This window comes from Sarcophilus harrisii, chromosome 2, assembly GCF_902635505.1.
Source record: "Sarcophilus harrisii chromosome 2, mSarHar1.11, whole genome shotgun sequence".
In the NCBI taxonomy this organism is placed as follows: domain Eukaryota; kingdom Metazoa; phylum Chordata; class Mammalia; order Dasyuromorphia; family Dasyuridae; genus Sarcophilus; species Sarcophilus harrisii.
In genome coordinates this window covers 140551470-140572945 of record NC_045427.1, presented here as the reverse complement: position 1 = coordinate 140572945, position 21476 = coordinate 140551470, and the positions used below count along the sequence as shown (strand labels likewise).

General features: G+C 39.8%; 1 protein-coding gene across 3 annotated transcripts in view; it reads left to right on the top strand.

Annotated features, from left to right (window-relative positions):
- Positions 1-21476, top strand: part of KCNIP3 (potassium voltage-gated channel interacting protein 3) — a 154081-nt gene that overhangs the window by 96792 nt on the left and 35813 nt on the right. Inside the window, exon 1 of one of the 3 annotated variants that reach the window (XM_003758105.2) lies at positions 2031-2776. The exons of the other annotated variants lie outside the window; for them this stretch is intronic. Within the exon in view, the coding sequence (XP_003758153.1) occupies positions 2674-2776 (103 nt within the window). The 5' untranslated portion in view covers positions 2031-2673. Of the gene's footprint in view, positions 1-2030; positions 2777-21476 lie in introns of those variants that run through there. 3 annotated transcript variants of the gene reach the window in all.

The window sequence follows — 21476 nt, the reverse complement described above, 5'->3', positions numbered from 1 at the left end:
TCATTGAAATGCAAATTAAAACAACTCTAAAATACCACCTCACATCTATCAGAGTGTCTAATATTACAAAAAAGAAAAATGTTAGATATTGGAGAGGATATGGAAAAACTGGGACACTAATTCAGTGCTGGAGGAGTTGTGAACTGATCCAACTATTCTGGAGAGCCATTTGGATTGATTTAGATACTAAATCTTATCAGTCACTCAGCAAGCATTTATTAAGCATTTACTATGTGCCAGGCACTGTGTTAAATGCTAGGAATACAAACACAGGCAACAAGACAATCCTTGCCCTCAAGGAGCTTGTAATAAGGTAAGAGAATTTAGAAAAGGAAACTGGAGCTGAGGAATAGATGTCCTGGTAAGAGGGGAGGAATGGCCTTGTAGAGTCAGAGTAAAAAGTAGAGAGATCAGAGTTCAGCTGGAGAGGAATGAGACATAGCTGACCTGGGTATCCTCCTTAAATGGAGGTATGGGAAGTCATTCAATTAGATGAAAAGGTCACAGAGGTGACAGGTATTTCCAATGCATGGATTCCAAGGCTGGAGTGACCTCCCAGGAAGTTTCTGGGGCTTGATAGAAACATCTAGAGTACAACCTATTTGGTAAGAAAGTTTCCTATGACAGTAACCTTGAGCACATTCCTCAGATTCAGTTCAGTGATTAAGGAAATACAATTCACTTAGGCTAAAAGGATACAATGACTGGGGAGGGGGGAGATAGTCCCTGACTTTAAGGTATTTATATTCCAAGAAGAATTCCTTCCTCTTTCTCTCCCCTCCCCATTAGATAGTAAACTCCTTGAGGACAGGGAATAGGTCCTTTTTCATGTCTGTATTGCTAGCATCTATTCAGCAAAATGTTTTGCCTGACACACACTAGGCACTTAATATACTTAATTAATGCTTGATGAACAGAATTCTGTGCACAAGCTCTTACCAATCACTGTACAGACAATATCACCAAGGAAACCATAGTTCTTTATCCTTCCCTCCATCCCATGTTTACAGTCCTTTGGAACTCTTGGACCTCTTTTTTCTGTCCCCTATTTCTTTCTGTGGGCTTTCTTCATCACAGTATCTTACTGTCCCTGATCAGGTACTTGTATCCCCAGCATGTGCTGGTATGCTGGTGCACAGGGACTGGTGCTTTCTCCTCACACCAGCTTGTGTAGGAAGGAATGTTTGTGTGTGTTCTCTTTGAGGATTGGGAGATATTTAACTCTCACAAAGAGGCACCAGCAACCCCCTAAAACTGTCTCCATCATTCCACCCTGCTACCCCCCTTTCCCAGTATTTTCTTGTTCATTGCCTTCAAGCTGTCTAGAGGAAAATTCACACTTAGGTGTTGAGTGGGGAACATGGGATTTTAGAATTAAACTCCCTGAGCCACCCCACCCAGAAGTGTTTACACTTTGAAAGCGCCTGGAACATCAATGTTTAACCAAAGAGAATGAATTTTTCATGGTGGAATTTCAGACTAGGAGATATCTAAGTATTTGGATGGGAAGGGGCCTGTTCTATTTGTGGTGTGGGCTTGTGTGTATGTGAAGGAGGGAGTGAAGTTCTGTTATCAGAGCTTCCTAAAGTGGTAAACCAAGGTGAACTTTGTTTCCGGAGAGTGGAGCCTCCCTTCTCTCTTCTCCCTCCCTCCCACCCTCCCTCCTTTCTCTCCTTTCCCTCCCTTTCGCAGTCCTTCTCCTCCTGGGCTGCCAGCACAGTGTGAGATCACCTTCTCCCAGGACACCCTGTCCACTCCCTGGGCATATGCCCTCCTCCCTAAAGCACCGCGCTATTACCACCAGCCGGTAAGGTGTTCCCCTGGGATGGCTGGCGTTGTCATGGTGATCCTCTATCTCAAGCAATGCAGGCAGGATCAGGGAGGGGCCGAGAAAGAGGGCGTGGAAAAAGGGGAGGAACTGAACGACCCATCCAGGTCTCGCTCCCTCCCTCCTCCCCCTTTCTCTGGGAGTGCTCTGAGAGGGGTGGGACACGGGGGCTGGGCGGGGGAAGGGTGGGTTGGGATTGTTTTATAGCGGTTCTCAGGCCAATGAGAGGGCGGGGAATTGGGATGGAGGCTGGGAGAGAGCCGAGGGGTTTCCCGGGGCTGCCCGCCAGCCCCCAGCAGCCCAGTAGTGACCCCCGCCCCCTGCGCGTCACCCAGCTGGGACCTTTCCCTCCCCCTTGCACTCACTCCTCCACCCCGCTGGTCTTGGAAGCGGGCAGCTCCCGATGGAGGCGCCTGTGCCCAGGGATGCCCGGAGCTGCCGGGAGCTCCGCTGGGCGGTAAAGTTTGCCGGCTGACTCGGAAAGTTGCTGCTTCCCCCCGCCTCCGCTCTCTTTCCTACTCTCTTGTCTTCTTGGCTCTGCAAGGCCAGTTTTTTCGTCCCCTTTCCGGCTCCCGCTTCCTGCAGTCCCCTGGCCCCTGCCTGCCTAGAGATCTCAGACATAGGGGGATGTGAGCCTCCCAGCTGCTGATCAGAGGGAGGGAGAGAGGGAGGAAGAGAATCAGGGTACCAGGGAGCCAGCAGGGTACCAGGGAACCGCTGGCTCCTCTACTGCTATCGCCCAGGAGACTGGGCTTGTTGCTCGGGCTGGGTCACTCTCCCAGAGAAACTGAGCTGGCCAGGGGGACAAGTGGAGTGGCCCCAGCCCCACCGGACCTCCGCCCACCATGGGCATCCAGGGCATGGAACTCTGTGCCATGGCGGTGGTGGTGTTGCTCTTCATTGCTGTCCTCAAGCAGTTTGGGATCCTGGAACCCATGTCCATGGAAGGTAATCTTTGCTGTGCTTCCTTTGGGCCTCCGTTATCCCCTCTTTCTCTCCCCTCCTTTCTGGGCAGATGAGACTCTTGGAGGCTCTCCCCAGTTGTTTTCTTTTCACAGCATTCCTGAATCCTTAGAGGGACACCCCCTCCCCAATTGCTATTCTCATCCAGGACTACAGCTGGCATCCTGGCCTGGCTGGTGGAGAGAAGCAGGGTGACCCATCTTTCCTCTGCCCCCCCCTTCCCTAGCTGAGTTGGTGGGACTTCCTTAGCCATCTCCAGAGGAAGTTCTGGACAGTATAATGATATTGGTTCTTTAAGGCTGATCTTTGGAGGTAATGGAAGAAGAGGTTTATTATATGAAGTCACTGAACTTCTTCCCCTCTGACTGACCCCTTCTTTTCAGTGTTGCTGTGGCCCCTTTAAGTTGGTCTCCATCAATATTAACCCTTTACTCCTTTCCTTGCTGACTTGGTCTGGGACAACTGCAGTATTTTGGGGGAGGAGGAGGAAGTTAGAGGTGATCAAAAATGAACATGAAGAGGAGGTAAGAGGAAAGAAGTGAAACTGTAGCTTTCTCCCAAAAATATTTGCCCTGTGCCCCAGTAGGAATACTGGACAGTTGAACCAGGATTTAGGGTTAACAGCGTAAAGCTCTAAGTTTTAGAACCTTGATGTACCCTTTGCTGAGCGAGACCCATTTTCTCTGGGACACTGGAATTTCCAGCATTCTATTTTTATTCTCATGGAATATGTTTGCAGTGTGTCCTTCCATGCCATCCCAAGCTACTGAGGATGACAAAGAAAGAATAGTGTTCTAAGAGACATATGATATAACAGAGAGGAAGGAACAGATCCCCAGGCCCATCTTTCCATCTGATCAAGTCACTAGGGACCAGTAACTCCTGCTTACTGGGTCTTCTCTTCTGCTACCTTCACCACTCTGGCAGGAAGGAAGACCCTACTGAGGTTAAGGTCATGTCATTTCAGTCTCCACCTGCAGCCACCGAATCCTCCTTAGAGAGAGGACAATTCATTGCCATATCAGTTAACTACAGCGCCACCTCAGCATTAACTGAAGAGCAAGCGGCTTCTACTTGCCCTTAAATCAAGACATTGAATCCTTTCCCAGGACCCCTCAAGGACGCTTGTCTGCAGCTCCCTCCTCATCCCCACCCCGCCTCTTGCTTCCCTCTTCAATGCATCATTTCTGTGGCATCTGACCAGCCAGCCTGGTTGAGAGAAACCAGAAGGGAGGTGGGTCCCCTTAATGTGATTCCCCTTAGCCTTTTTAAACTCCATTCGGGATCCTCCTTCCTTTTCTTTCCTTCTCCCCTCTCCCACATAAAATACACTTCCTTTCCCTTTCTCACCCTCAGCCCCAAACCCTCCTTTTCCCCCCCAGTCAGGATAGCTCTTAGATAGAGAAATGCTGGGATAGGAACGGTCACCACTGCCACTGCATGTCCCCAGATTCTGGAGTGATAGAGGACAGTATCCTGCTTGCCTCAGCATTGTAATGACCTTGTGTTAGTGACCCTAGCCCTGTGGGGATATAACTCTGAACTCCCTAGTGAGGTATGGGAAGAGAGGGAAGATTTCACTATAGATTCTTGTACTGCAACTGTAGGGCAGTGTCTCCAGGGAGAGAGCCAGGAATACCCCTTGTGCTTTAGGAGATGGTGTCGCTACCCCAGCTAGAACAAGCAGCAGCTCAGGCCAAGTTGAGAAAGGAGGAGCTAGGAAACCTAGAGTTTCTTTGTAATGAAGAGAGAGGACTAGTTGGGGCAGTGTGGGCTATTGGTGGGTGGGAAGTGCTGATATGTCTCCAAATGATTCAACTCTGTCCCTTGTCTGCAGGGCTTTATCTCTCTGGGGATCCAGAAACAGGAAACTATTGTGCCCCCCTCTACTTCTCCTTTATATGAAGTGTTACAGTGATCCCATATATAAAACAGGAGATTTTATTTTCAATGAGATTATAGAATCCTAGACTATAGAAGCTAGAAAAAGACCTTAGAGATCAAGCCCACTCAGAAGAGGGAGGGGATACTTAGAGAAGTAATGACTTGCCTAAAGCCCGATCTAAAAGATATAAATTTGGTTTTAAAGGATTTTTCCTGTTTGGAAGAAGCAGAGCCCATAAGACCAGTGAGCCCAGGGGCTGACCTAAGGCTGCATTAAATGATCACTGATGGAAACTAGATAAAATATATTGGGCATAGAAAAAGCTTTCAATTCGGAGTAAGGGAGGGGAGGGAGACAGAGATAAAGACAGAGACAGACAGAGATAGAGAGAGCTCCCTCTAGCTCCAGGACAGATAAGTCACAATCTAGTCTAGAGTAGGGAAGACCTGAATTCAAATGTAAGCTCACATATTATCTGTATGATCCTGAACAAGTAAATAGAAAAGGAAATGGCAAACCACTCCTTTGACTAGAAAATGCCAAATGGGGTCACAAAGAGTCTGACAAGAATTTTGCTAAAGAATATCAAAAATTACAGGGCACCGAGCATTTGGTATCCTTTCTTGCATAGAAACATTGATCTTAGCACTTAGATAAGAGGAGTTGGTTGAGGATGCTTCTTGTACAAGGTGGGATTTTAGTTGGGAGTTAAAGGGAGCCAAGGAGATTAGCATTCCAGAAATGGGGGATGGCCAGAGAAAATGTCCAGAGGCGAGAGATAGTATCTTTGTAATGGTCAGGAGGCTAGAGTCATTGGCTTGAAGAATATGTGATAGGAAGTAAGACTGGAAAGTCAGGAGGGAACAAAGTAATGAATACCCAATAGAATATTTTGTATCTGCTCTTGGAGGCAATAGGGAGCCACTGAAGTTTAGTGAGTAGAGGGAAGTAACATAGTCAGACCAGTGCTTTAAAAAAATCATTTTAGTGACTGAATGAAGGATGGATTGCAATAGGTGAGACTTGAGGCAGGCAGATTCGCCATAAGTGTATCGAAATATTCCAAGTGTGAGATGATGAGTGCATTGCTAAATGGCATTTTATGTGTCAGGTCTTCTCTCCTAGTTGGAACTGGATGTGGGAAAGAAGAGTTAGTGCAGAAGTATATTACAAATTCAAATGTTTGGACATGGAACTTCTTATGTGTTACTGTTTTCTACTCTTGGAGTATTTAGAATGAACAATTAAGGGACTCATTAGACGGGACATTCAAGGTCATTAATACAGTTCCTCCTTTTTATAGCTGAGAAAACTGAGTCCCACAGAGGATGTGACTTGCTCCCGTTCATAAAGATAAGGAAATAGCAGAATAGCACATTAGGACTTTAAAGTCAGATGCCAGTATCTAAGGATAAGGAATAGATTTGGAATCAGAGCAGCTGGTTATGAATGCCAATTCATTTGACTTGTAAGTTAGTGAATTTTTGTTTTCAATATGAAGGAGTTGGGTGTTTGAAATCAGAACTACATGAACTTAAATCTTTCTCAGCTCTGAAATCTATGAACTTCTGAGTTCAAATCCATCTAGTTTAGAATTTAACAGGGTTTGTTAAAATGATATATATTGGTATCATTCCTGTGGAAACGAGTTTGTAAATATTTTGCATTTAACTTTCTAGGTCCACGATTTACCATCTAATGCAAAGAAGCTCCTTTTGCACAAAGCTTTTTAAACTGTGGGTTGAGACCCTATATGGAGTCACATAACTAAATTTTGTGGGTTGTGAAATTATGAGTATGAAATTATCAGCAAATGTTTGGTTTGCATACCTATATACCCAGGGTTGTATGAAATTTTTCAGGTGAAAAGGGGTCATGAATGGACTAAGTTTAAAAAGCCCTGCTTTAGGGAAGAGTCTTGTTTTATTTTTGCCTATTTCCCAAATATCTTATACAGTTCTGATTACATTGTAAGGACTTTAAAAATGCTTGTATTTGAATGATCCAGACAAAGGCTGGACTACAATTGGCTTTTTCTTGCTTTATGGGAAAAAATTTCGTTAAACAAGCACATAGCATGAACAAGATGGGGGCAAGGGACAGGATTTTTCAAATATTTTGGAAGTTCCTATTTTTATATATTCAACTTAGATATACTAAATGGATCATTCTTATTTATCCACTCATAGTTATAGTATCACACTTATAGTAGGTGCTGCTTAAATTCTCGTTAGATTGGATTATATTAAAGCAGACTCAGCAAGAGCTCTACTGGGCAATATATTGTTAAACTAGTTCAAGTTATTGTATGGACTTGAAAATGCATTTCTTGAAAAATTCAGACCTTTTAGATATTTAAATTGTCCAAAATAATTCTCAGAGGGCTTAAGATTTGACTCCATCCCACTACTTACCATGGTGGCTCTAGGCTAATAGTTTGATTGTGAAAGTGAGAGGGAAAGAGTAAGTGGAAAGAAGAAAGAATCCTAACTCTTTCTTTTAAAAAATTGAATTTTATTTTCAGTTCTAAAATGTCTCCTTTCCATTTTCCTCCACAACTCACTGAGAAAGCAAGAAAAACAAAATTTGTTATAAATATTCATAGTCAAGCAAAACTAATCCCTACATTATCCTGTGCTTTTAAAAAATGTTTCAGTCTTTACTCTGAGTTCATCACTTCTCTATCTGGAGGGATAACACGATTCCTCATGAGTCTTCTGGAGCTGTGGTTGGTTAATTCTAGTGTGTTGATTAAAGTTCCTATATCTTTTGAAGTTCTTTGTCTATACATTATTGCTTTATTGTATAAATTATTCCCTTGGTTCTGTTCACTTTATTTTGCATCAGCTCATATAAGTCTTCCCAGGGTTTTCTAAAACTAATCCCCTCATCATTTCTCATTGCACAATGGGCATTCTATCACATACTTATACCATAATGTGTTCAGCCATTCCCCCACTTGATGGCACCCCTAGTTCCAGTTCTTTGCCACCATGAAAAGAGTTGCTATAAGTATTTTTTTCATATAGGCTCTTTTCTTCTTTCTTTGATCTCTCTGAGGTATGACCCTAGTAGCAATATCATTGGGTAAAAGGATTAGGGGCACAGTCCCAAACTTTAGCTCTTTCTAATGAGGCAAGTAGGTGATGCAGTAGATGGGGCATTGGACAGGGAGTCAAGAAACTTAAGTTCAGATCTAGCTTAAACACTTATAGGCTGTGTGATCCTGTTTGCCTCGGTTTCTTCATCTGAATATAGGGTTAATAATAGCACCTACCTTGAAGGGTATTATTTAAATGAAATGAGATCATATTTGTAAAGTGCATGGTTCAGTAACTGCACATAGTAGTGCTTAATATATATATATAAGTGCTTAATCCCATCCCTTTCTCCCCCTTTCTTTTTTCTAACCCAGATAGTACTAGGAAAGGCAAAACCCAAACCAAACATGTTATGGTGGAAAAAACACCAGAGGAGAAGCTCACCTCTGTCACTGAGTAACTGTGGACCCATGTGCAAAAAATGATAAATATCATATATTATGCCCATGGGCATACTATCTGCTCTGCCTGGCTCAGGGGCTTTGTTTGAGGACTAAGTAAATTGGTAAATATAAATAAGGTTATATAAACATGCATCAAGCATAGATGTATGGATATATATATGTCTGTATACACAGACATACTGTTATATATCTATATTATGCATACATACAGATAAGCATATATATACTTATATATTACATAAAGTATAAATACTTATATATACATACACATATACAGTGTTAAATATGACTATATCATAACGCATACCTACCCACAGATATATATATCTGTATATAGGCATATGTATATCACACATACATACCACAGACATATATGCATATATGTATGTTTATGCAGTGTATATACACACAGTGTTATATGAAACTATATTATATATACACATACACATACATATATGTACATATACATATATGCATATGTGTACATGTACACTGTGTTCCCAAAGTCAGTGCATATTGAAGCTCTTAAAACTTCACTAAAACTTCTATTATAGGAACACAGGATGCAGAAGTATAATCTGTGTGACTGCTTTGGGGGTTTCTGGGAGTTTGGGCTATTGTAAGAGCTGATTGCTGAGTAATCGATTAGATTTGTGCACTCTCTCCAATATGGTGGTTAAGACTGGACTCGTTATTCAACCTTTCTTCCCCACTGAATTGGATCAGTCAAGATGATTCAATTGATGGCCTGGAAATTAGCCCAGACTGAAGCCGTGTGATACAATGGATCTTGTGCTGAACTTGGAGTCAAGGGCAACTCGGTTTGAATTGCTTAACTGTATGACCATGGCCGAGTCATTTAACTTCTCTCAGTTTCGTCATCTGTAAAATGATGATAATAATAGAACCTACTTCACAATTGTGAGAATCAAATGCAATAGTGTATATAAAAATGTAAATCATGTCACAGACTTCAAAATGTCACATAAATGTTGCTATCATTAACATCATCATTATCATTATTATTATTGTAAACTGATTTTGAAATGACTAACATTTCATGACAAAGAGATGGGATCTTTTATCCCCCTTTCATCTTCTGCTCCATTTTTATAGTCTTGTCTTTCTTTCTTGGAGTGTTGGGGATTAAATAGTAATTAGGTTTCACAATCTCAGGTGTATTCACCGGGATTGTAGTGAGTGCTCTTGGAGAATTAATTAACTGAAAGATTTATGAAGAGGGAATCCAGAAACTCCTGGTTGTGTCAGTTGGGACATCTCTGAAGGACTGTGAGGGAATTTATCCTACTGAACGGGGGAGGGAAATGGGGACAGAAGGGAGAGATTATGACACTAGAGAAGAAGGACTCAACCCTTTTCCTTTCTGGCTGTAGTAGAGTTTCAATTAGTCATTTCACAAAAATTTATTAAATGCTTCCTATAAGAAAGATACCATTCTATCTCTCTATCCCCTATAAATAGGATAGAGAAGGGATCCTATCTAGGATATCCATCATCTATCTATCAGTCCCATCATATGTATCATCTATTATCTTTAACCATCCATCTAACATCTATCATCTCTATCCATCCATCATATATATAATATCTATCTATCATATCTGTCCATCTACTTCTGAAATATTTTGTTCAGTTTAGGACAATGACAAATCAAGGCTTGTCCAGAGGTGAGAGGCTTGGAGATCATATCCTAGGAAAATCAGTTGAATAAAAGAGCAGATATTTATCCTGGGAGAAAAAAGATATATGGGAGACATAATAGTTGTCTTGAAGAATTTGAAAGGCTATAATATGGAGCAAAGATTAGATTGGCTCTTGCTTGGTCCTAGAAGCAGAACTTAGATCAATGGGTAGATATTACAGAAAGACAGATTTGGCTTAAAAAGCTTCCTAATTAGAGATGTCCAAAAGTAAAGCAGGTTTCCCCCAGAGATGATGCATTTCTTCTTACTGGAGGTAGATTTTAAAGTAGATTGCAGATGACCACATGTTGCATATGTTGTTGTGGGAATTCCTTTTGTGTACATGTTAGAATGGATGGCTAATATGCCTACAGACTTTTAAATTGTTATTCTTCAGAATGCAATGTAAATGCCAGATATTATTATTATTGCACTCAATAATCCATATTAAATGTGGTAGAGAGGAACAAAGTGCTATTTGAGATTTGGGGGGAAGGGTATTACTGATGTGCAATATCATCATGTGCAGAATCAGGAAAGATTTCACAGGGGAGGTAGCATTTTTGAGTTGGGTTTTAAATTTAGACAGGAATTCAAAGTGTTAGAGGAAATACGAAGTTTGGACTAAATTCACTCAAGATAATGAAATCTTGAACTAGGGTAGTAAGAGTGAAAAGATGAGGATGGAAGTGAGAGGTGTTTTGGAGGAAGAAACTCCCATTAGAAATGGAAAAATAGAACAATAACAACCTCCAGGGGCAGCTACTTAGCTCAGCAGATAGATCACCAGGTCTGGAGACAGAAAGACTAATTTTCCTGCGTTCACATCTGGCCTCAGACACTAGCTGTGTTACTTAATTCTATTTATTTCCATTTCCTCATCTATAAAATGAGCTGAAGAGGGAAATAGCAAACTATTCCAGTATCTTTATGAAGAAAATTCCAAATGAGATCATGAATTATTGGACATGACTGAATGAAAATCCTCCAAGATCCTTTGGATGTATCTTCCCAAGCCTAGCCCTTTCCCTGCCTCTATCTGTCAACAACACTTTTGAGCGTCTTCCTTTCTGGAGGAGGAGAGGGAAATCAAATTGAAACCATACAAAGAACAATTCAATGCAATACCAATCTATTAATTACTTATTATATACTAGACACTATGATAGGTACTAGGAGTACAATGACTAAAACTAAACAGTCCCTTGCACTCAGTGAACTTACTCTCTGCAGCTTCTGTTCTGTCTTCCTCTGCCCCTACTCTTACTACTCCCACAGAAAAAATAATGTGTGAGGGCAAGTTTGGCAGTAGGACAGGAAAGTTGTGAACTATAGTCTTATCTTGGAGACTTTAACGAAAAACGAGACATAGGGAATGGAGCAAGGGAGACCAGAGGCCCCTACATGAAAGGCAGTGTGCTGTTGTAGAAAGAGAATGGATTTTGGAGTCATGGAAGATCTTTGTTCGAATTCTTTTTCTTCTTCCAAGTGACTTTAGGTCAATCACTTGGAGTTTAAATAAGAGACTTGGTCTGAATGACTCAAGCAGACTAGAACTGGCTTCTAATCTATATGTAGCAGGAACCAACAAAAACAGCAGGCTAGCGACAGGAGAGTCAGGGCACAAGTAGAAGTTTACTTAATTTCAGAGTTAGGAAAATGATATTTGCAAATAGAAGTCACACTTCCTAAAAAGGAGGTCTTAACATACCTAGCTCAATGATGTTTCAATTATTTCATGTTGACCTGGGTTTGAGTCTGGCTTTGCTATGCATTTACTAAGTGACTTGAACATTGAGCAGATGGCTTTGGACATGTTTCCTTAGCTATGAAATGAAGATAACAATAGCTACTCTAAAATAACTATAGTGATATACTGTAAGAATGAAATGAGATGTGAGTTTGGAAAGTTCCCCAAAAAAGTTAAACATGATACACAAACTTACAAAATAACAGCATTTAGAATTGGAAGAGAGCTCAGTGGACATTTAGTCCAACTCATTACTGAAAGAAATCCTCATTATAATCGGTCCATCAATCAACAAGTACTGAATAATCACCTGCTTTGTGGTGGGCGCTGTCTTATAACATAACCAATGGTGGTCACCCCTTGTTTGCTTGAAGAGCTACAATGAGGGGAAACCTACTACCTCCTAAGGCTGCCCATTCAATCCAAACACAGCTCTAGTTATCAGAAAGTTTTTCCTGATATATTATGGGAGGGGCAGCTGGCTCATAAAAAATAGGTGCAAACTGATAACATTTTAGGGTTTGTTCATAAGAATCTTGTAATAAAAACCTTCCTTTATTCAGGTCAAGATACTGCTTTGGAGGATCATATTTTAATAGTAATGTGTCATTTTTCTCCAATACCTTCCTGATTTCCAAAATTTCATCTAAAATTTTTGTTACAAATTTATTTGTTAAAATATTTTTTGTTACAAATTTTGTTACAATTTTTTTGTAACAAGTTTTGCAACAAGAAAAGGATAGAGTCAGGACCTAGATGTGATGAGAAGACCTGGGAGCGTTGGTTTGGGGTGGGGGTGGAGCAGAAACTGGTGAGGGAACTGTATGGAAGAATAGTGAAAATTAGGGAATGGTTCTTGGAGTAGAGTGATAAAAGATTCATCTATGAGGGAACATGTACCAAGTTAATGTAAGTAATGAAATCTGATTTGTAATTACCCATTGATTGGCAGATGGCTGTTTGGAAATTATTACATAGTTGGGGGTGTGAAAGATGGGAAGAGAGATACATTAGAGAAAAGTGACCAGTTAGCCAGTTATCCTATTATCCACTTTGTACCCTTGCAGAAGTGACCCTCCAAGTCTGGAGAGGCATTCGTCCTTCCCCTCTGCCTCATAGAATCACTAATTTCCTTTAAAGCCTGGCTTGGATGTCATTTCTCAAATCCCATTGTTAATATGCCATTCCTCTTAAAATTACTTTGTATGAACTTTAGATTTACTTATCCGTGTACATATTTGATCCCTTTTGGAGCACTAACCAGTGCATTGCCCAACCTCCAGCTCCCATTAGTGGACTATTTTTTTCCTCTATGTTTTTATCAGCATTGTACATGTGGTAGATATTTACTATATATTTTAAAAATGGAATTGAATTGGCTACAGAACAATGAGGATCCCTTCAGTAAAATCATAGGATCATAGGAATTAATGGTAGAAAGGATCTTAGTGATCAATTGGTCCAAGCCCATGATGCAAATGAGGGAACTGAGGCCCTGACAATTATAATAACCTACCCAAAGTCACATGTGTATCTGGCACTAGAATTTAAACCCAAATTTTCTAAAAGTTTTATTGATGTATTTTGCTTTTATCTTCATTTCTTAACATATCCCTTCCCACTCACCAGAGACTGATCCCTTACTTATATCAAAGAACTTTTTAAAAATTCAGTTTTGCAAAAGTTCCAACATATCAACATCTGGGTATCAAACACAGCTAGATTTCCCTCATCTTTAAAAGATGTTCATTTTACCCTATTATTCCCCTCAAGTTATTATTTCTTGGGGCAGCTAAGTGGTATAGTGGAAAGAGCACCTGAGTTCAATTCTGGCTTCAGACACTTAACACTTCCTGGCTGTGTTACCCTGGGTAAATCACTTAACCCCAATTGCCTCAGGAAAAAAAAAAGGTATTATTTTCCCCCTACTATCTCTCCTCCATTTTGTGTTTTAGTCAAATTCCTAGGGGGAAAAATGTCTGTACTGATTTCTTTCTCCCTCCTACTCACTTTTTTTTTTTTTTTTTTTTACCCCATACTTCCTTTTATACTGCATGACTAAAACTGTTTTCTTAATAGCTAACAATGATCTCTTTATTGCTAAATGTAATGGACTGGTCTCAGTTTTCATCCTACTTTCTGCAATGCACTTCCCTTTAATTCCCTGCTCCTGCATGTTCTTTTCTCCATGAGCTTTGTTGTAGCACTCCCCATTGGGGTGAGTCTTCTCTGTCTCCTTTGTGAATTCATCAGCTATTCCTTATTCATGGGTATTCTCCAGGGTCCCAGGGTTCCTTTCTCTTTTACACTCTCTCTTGATAAATCTCCACAAATCCTTTGGATTCACCTATCAACACTATGCAGCTAACTCCCAAATATCTAGCCCTTATCTCCCACTTGAGATCTGGTCCTAAACATCTCCAACCATCTTTTACACATCTCTATCTGGATGTCCCATTGCAATTTCTCAAATTCAACATGCTCCAAAAAAAAAAAAAAGAAAAGAAAAAAAAAGAGAAATCATCCCCCCTCCCCCTTAAACCTAGTAACTTTCTTTATCTCCCATATCCAATCAGTGGCCAATCCCACTGAATTTTATTTCCTCAGGATATCTTATATCTCTTCCATTTCCCTTTCATCATAATCAATCTAATCTGATCTTCATTAACTCTTACCTGGATTATTCCAATAGCTTCTCAGTTAGTCTCCCTTCAACTTGTCTGCTCCCTCTTCAACCTATGTAGCTGTCAAATCAATATTCCTAAATCACAGTTCCAATTATGTCACTTCCTTGCTTAAAAAGCTTTATTGTCTCTCCATCACCTTTGGGTTAAAATGACTTCTCTGTTGGCATTCAAAGACCTTTGTAATCTGGCTTCAGACTACCTTTCTAACCTATTTATTGATTATTTCTCTTTACATAATTTGTACTTCGGACTCACCTACTTTGTACTCTATACCTGTACAGATCCTGGAATGTTTCCCCTTCTCATATTTGCTTCTTGGAACCCTAAACTTCAAAGCTCAGCTCAAAGGCCTCTTCTTTCAATAAGACTTTTTTATTCCCCCCCTCCTCTTAGTGTCCCCTCCCAAATTACTATGGACTTATTTTGTATGCTGTCTTTATTCATCTGTAAACTTATTACATTTCCTTAATAGAATGTAAGCTCTTTGAAGTCAGGAATTATCTCATTTTAATATTTTTATCCACAGGATATAGGTCCAGGTCCATTGTTATAAATATTTGTGGACTGATGGATGGGTGGAAGACTTTAATTATAAAAGACACTTGCTACAGCTCTCACTCTGCCAAATGGAGAACAATTAATAATTTCTTGACATGCTTTAATGACAATATCATCCTTCCAAAGAGAGAAATCTATTCTGGATCTGAGTATTAATCAATAGGGAAGAACTAGATGCTGAGTTGGAAATAATAGAAACTTTGGAGAGGATTGATCTTAGAATTAGTGGCACAAGAGAAGAAAGTTTGAATGAACCCCAAATTCTAGAAAGAAGATCTGATAGGGTTCTAAGAAAGAATTGGTAGGATCCCATAATTTAAAATTGTACAAGGTAAATCATCCCAGGAGGTACAGGAAGCTCTTAAGAATGCAATTCTGAAAACTCAAATACAAAACCAATTCCAATTAGAAGGAAAAGAGGAAGTTGTCTCAAGAGACTATAAATGCACAGGAAATTTTGACCAATTTAGATTTTTAAAAGGCACATACAAGAATTGTAAGCAAGGGCAAATAATGGATGATAAATCAATCCAAAGCCTGGGATAATCTTGGAAGTGTAGTGAGTTAGTGATTGGAGTACACGAGCTAGAATGAACTAATACTTTGGGATAAAGCAAAGTCTAAGCTGTATTACAGAAGAGAGAATGGCCAAAGAAAGGTCCAAAATGCTGTTTCTACAATGGAAAGAAGGCAGAGAGCACCTCAATTTTGCCTCCACACTTAATCTCAAGGGGAATTATTTTTGAACCAGTGAGGATAAAACAAGGATTATTATAGAATTTATATCCAAGATAAACAAGAGGCTAATAAAAATAACAAAGGCTAGCATTTTTATGGCATTTTAAGGCTCACAAAGTATTTTCATAAAAGGTCTCCCATGGTCCTCACAACAGCCCGATGAAAAATGTGCTATTATTATTTCCACTTAACATGTGAGGAAACTGAGGCAGTGAGAACACAGTTCATAATAATAACTGATATTTATACAATATTTTAACGTTTACAAAGCACTTTACATATATTATCTCATTTGATCTGCATGATAACCCTATGAAATAGTTGCTGGTAATTTGCTCAGGATCATATAACTATTAAATGTCTGGGACAGGTTTTGAATTCAGATCTTCTTGATTCCAGGTCCAAAATGTTTTGGTTCTATCCATTGAATCACCTAGCTGCCCTAGAAGATTTCAATTCAGCATTATCAAATGAACTGCATGGCAGAGTACTAGAAAAATTGATAGATACTAGTGCTGCGATGCTGTCAGTGCTCTTAAAAAGATCATGAGAAATAGGAAAGGTGCTGCATGTCACTTCACTTGCATGTCTTGGCGTCACTTCCCTAATATCATGGTCATCTTCAAGAACAAAGGACAGCTAACAACAATAGCAATGAGATGGTATCTTTATCAGATTGGCACATGACACTAAACTGGGATAGAGAGCTAACAAGTCAGGATCCAGCTCTTAACCTGTACTAGGGTAATTGGTGAGAATTCAGAACATGAAGCAGTCTCTAGCTACCCAGCCATGTGATTTTTCTGCCATGCCATCATGAATATGCCCATCAACATCTTTTGCCCTAGGAGTAGTAAACTAAATATGACCACTCTTGATTCTGGAAGTCAATTGCCTTCTAGCTCCACTCATTGAAACTTTTCTGTTATCCTTGATTCACTCATTCACATTCACCCCACACATCCAATCTGTTTCCAAATCTGTCCATTTTACTTTCACAAAGTCTCTCCTATATGTTCCTTTCTCTCCTCTCACAGAGTCTCTGCCCAAGTACAGGTCCTTACTGGATTTTCTCAATAGCTTCCTAATTTTTTTCCCTGCCTCAAGCCTATCCTCACTCTAATCCATCCTCCACCAGCTACTAAAGTGATCTTTTTTATCTTAAATCTGACCGTGTCCCTTCCTCTACTACTCAACACATTTCAGTGACTTCCTATAATCTAGCATCAAGTCTCTTTGACATTGAAAGCCCTTCAAAACTTGATCTTTTCCATTTTCTTACAATTGTTTTCCTACTCACACTTTAAGAACTATAATACTTCATCACATAGGATACTTTACTTCCCAAATCTATGACTTTTCATTGACTGTCTCCCATATTCTCTCCCCTTATATCCACTATCTGGCTTCTATGGCCACTTTTAAAAAAGAGGCTTTTCCTAGCTTGCCTTCTCCTCTCTCCTCCCCATTCACACTGCATATGTCTTGTGTACACAGTTTTTATATACTGTCTCTCCCATTGGAACTTAAGCTCCTTAAGGACAGCAACCTTGTTTTTGTTCATGTATTAATGGCCCTTTTCAAAGTAAAGACTTAGTAAATATTCGTTGACTGATTAGACTTCTTCCTTCCCAAGTCACTGCTTTCCTACATGTGTTATTTACTCCTATATATGTAAAAGGTCATTGAGGTAGGAACAATCTTGCTTTTGTGTTTATATTCCCAGTGTTTAGCACAGTGGCTAATAGTGCTTAATAAATGTGGTCTCCCCCCCCTCCCCATTCACTCATTCCTTTGTTCATTAAGGTCTTAACAAACTAGAATGTTGGGCTAAAACTATTAAAGTCAAATTTATTAGAGACAGATATAAAGTTTTATATTTGAGTTTTTCTAAAAATTGGTCTTATAAGTAAAAGAAAGGGAATATGTGTCTACATGACAGTTTAAAAAGATCTGACAACTTTAGGGGAATGCAAATTCAGTAAGAACCAACTGTATAATGTGGCAGCAATATTACTATTGCTAGTATTCGGTCCTATTCTCTGCTCTTTTCAGCTCACATCTAGCCTGAATTCTGTTCTGAACATGGATTAGAAAGGCTAAGTTGGAGAATGTCCAGAGGAAGGTACCTAGAGTGGTATCACGTGAGGGCCAGTTGAAGTGACTGTGTTTATGTTGTTGTTGTTAAGTCATGGTCCATTCTCTATGACTCCATTTGGGATTTTCTTGGCAATGATAGGTCGCCATTTTATTTCTTCAGATGAAAAAACTTGAGTCAAATAGAATTAAGTAACCTTCTCAGAGTCACACAACTAGTAAGTGTCTAAGGCCAGATTTGTAGTCAGAAAATGAGTCTTCCTGACTCCAAGCCTGGCTCTCTATCCTTTGCACCACCTAGCTGTAACAATAGCAGCAGCAGCAGCGATGAGAACAGGAACAATAAAAACAACAAAATGGAGGAAAATATAGGACTGCCTGAGGCAATACATTTCATTTTTGGAGAGCATTAATTGTTGGGAAGTTTTTTCTAATATCAATCCTAAATTTACTTCTTGGCAATGTCCTCATATTGTTCCCTACTTTGGTCCTCAGGGGCCAGACAGGGAACTCTTCCATGTGATAGCCCTTTAGATATCTGAAGACAAATGTCATCCATCTCCCCCGAAGTTTTCTCTTCTCCATGAGAAATCTATCCCCACTTCCTTCAACCAATCCTCATGAAATGAACCCCAAACCCTTCAAAATTCTAGTGGCCACTCTGGAGTTTCTCTAGCTTAAAGCTTCTTGAATTGAATGTGGACGTTCAGAAAAAAATATGACCATAGGAAAAGGTTTCTGAATGAAACATCCAAAAATTAATTCAAAATCAAATGTATCATGAATCTGAGGTGTTTCTGGCATTACTGCAAACATACTTCTGCACACACAACATGTGCATTTAGCACTGAGATGCACGAATGCTGCCAGAAACACCTCAGCTCAGATTCGAGGAGTCAAATAAAGATTTCTCAGACAAAAAGAGGTTGTGAGTGGAAAAAGAATAAGCAGCTCTGGTCTAGCCTATTAATGTCTTTCCTAAATGGTGGAATAGAGAGCTGAAAAGTTAATGCCTTTTATGAATCTGGAACAAAGCTACTTATTGTTAAAATATCAGATTACCACTTACTCTGTTCAGAGTTCTTAAGAGATGGGGTACAGCATATAAATAGATAATACTATATTGATTTCTGATCTAAATATTCTCTCCCTATTTAAACCATAAATACAAAGACTATGCCTTATATAGGTTATAGAGTTTCTGAATTTTTCAATAATTGTGGCAGAAATAACTTTGTATCCTTTTTGGTCTTCTCATACTACATAATCATCTTGATTAGAGGAAGTTTTGAGAGAGCTATGGAAAGAAAGCTATGGAAGAAAGACCTGGATTTACAGTCTAAAGACCTAAAGTTCTTATCTCAAACCTGAGATCTGGCTTTAAAAGCTTAAATTAAGTTTAATTAAGCTTTAATAAGTTAAAACTGCACTAAGATTTTGGAGATAGAAAATAGGAATAATAAGCCTTTTAGAGGGTAGCTAGATGTAGTGGATAGAGTGCTGGGCTTGGAGTCAGGAAACTTGGAATTCAAATCCAGCCTTGAACTCTTAATAGCTGAATAACCCTGAGCAAGTCACTTCACTACTGTTTTGTTTTTTTTTTTTGCCTTAGTTTCTTCATCTGTAAAATGGGAATAATAATAGTACCTACCTCTCATGTTGTCATAAGGATCAAATGAGATAATATTTACAAAGTATTTAGCATAGTGTCTGGCACAGAAGGTGCTTAATAAACACTTCCTTCTTCCCCCTCCCTCCCTTCTTCCTTCCCTCTCTCTCTTCCTCCCTTCCTCCTTTCCTTCCTCCCTCCCTCCCTTCCTCCCTCCCTCCCTCCCTCCCTTTCTTCCTTCCTTCCTTCCTTCCTTCCTTCCTTCCTCCCTCCTTCCTTCCTTCCTTCCTTCCTTCCTTCCTTCCTTCCTTCCTTCTTTCCTTCCTTTCTTCCTTCTTTCCTTTCCTCTGTCCTTCCCTCCTTCCCTGTTTTCTCTCTCCTTCTCTCCTTCCCTTCCTTCTTTCTTCCCTCCCTCCTTCTCTCCTTCCTTCCTTTCTTCCCTCCTTCCCTCTATCTCTTCTTTTCCCTTCTTTCTTACCCCTTTTTTCCTCCCTCCTTCATTTCTCCTTCCCTCTTTTTTCCCCTCCCTTTCCCCTCCTTTCTTTCCTCCCTCTTTTCCTCCCCCCTTTCCTTCTTTCTTCCTTCTTTCCTCCCTCCCTCCCTCTCCTTCCCTTCTTCCCTTCCTTCCTCCATCCCTCTGTTCCTTCCTTCCTTCTTTCCTCCCTCCCTATTTTAGCTCTGCCATTCGGTGACCTTGGACAAATCTCTTAGCATTTCAGTATATTTTTTCAAATATAAAATATGGATAATAATGCATTATTTACACCATAGTGCTATTGTGAAACTTAAATAAGAAAATGACTGTAAAGTACTCTATGAATCATAGTTTGGTACTATCAGCAGCCAGAACCATGGGACAGATAACTGTTGATGATCCTGCACCCGACTTTTCACTGTTATATGCTGGATTTTTTTTTTTTAAGTCTAGGGTTACTTATCATTGTTCCTACTGGTAAACTCTGCTTTGGCATACCCAGGATAACAAGTATTAAACTAAGTTTTTAAGATCATAGCTTAGCAAATTTTCAATTAAATTAGAAAAAAAACACACCTCAATGTAAACAGTTTCATTTATCATGGAGAATTATTCCATTCATACCCCAGTACCAAACCCCCATGGCAGAAAAACACAGTTTAACTTAGAGTCTGATACTCAGCTGCAGTTTGCCAGACACTGCAGGGAGCAAGAAACAGAAAGTCATTGACTCATCATAAGCATCTCAGTCTATGATACAGAGACAGGTAATCTAAAATAATTGGCAACCACATGGAGGAGTGCTGGATGGGCTTTGGTGAGGCTCCTGGTGACAGATAAATAAGCTAATAGGAAATCAAGATCCCTCTTGGAGACCCTGAAATGTATCAATCTGATCCATGTACCTGTTAATAGAATTCTCCTTTTTGGAAAGGGTACTGCTTAGAGGCTCTTAGGATTAGTCCTGCCTAGAAACCTATTCATCATATGGCTAACGCTGACAGCCAACAGAGTAGAGGGAGAAGAAGGGAAAGGCAACTACTAGGCTGCCAGCCAGGCCACATTGTATCTCTCCTTTCTCCTTCAAATCTCCCATCTCACGTGGCTCTTTTCAATAGCGAGGTGATTCAGGCCAATTCCAAAGAACTGGTGATGGATAGAGCCATCTGCATCCAAAGAGAGGACTGTGGGGACTGAGTGTGGATCACAACATAGAATTTTCACTTTTTTGTTGTTTGCTTGTTTTTTGTTTTCTTGCTTGTTATTTTTTCTTTTTTGATCTGATTTTTCTTATACAATATAATTGCTTATATATATATATATATATATATATATATATATATATATATATATAAGAATTGCACATTTTTATCATATATTGGCTTATTTGCCATCTAAGGGAGGGGGTGAAGGAAGGGAGAGAGAAAAAATTTTGAAACACAAGGTTTTGCAAGGGTGAATGTTGAAAACTATTTATGCATGTATTTTGAAAATAAAAAGATTTTTAAAATTTTGAAAACAGACAAAAAAATCTTCTATCTTCAATCCAGTTTCTGCCATCATATCTGCAGTACAACTGATTTGGGCAAATGAGGAAATATCCCAATTCTAGCTGTCTCTGTAAAGATATTGTCCCAAATGGATGCATTCTCTGCACAAGTATTTGAAGGACTGTCTT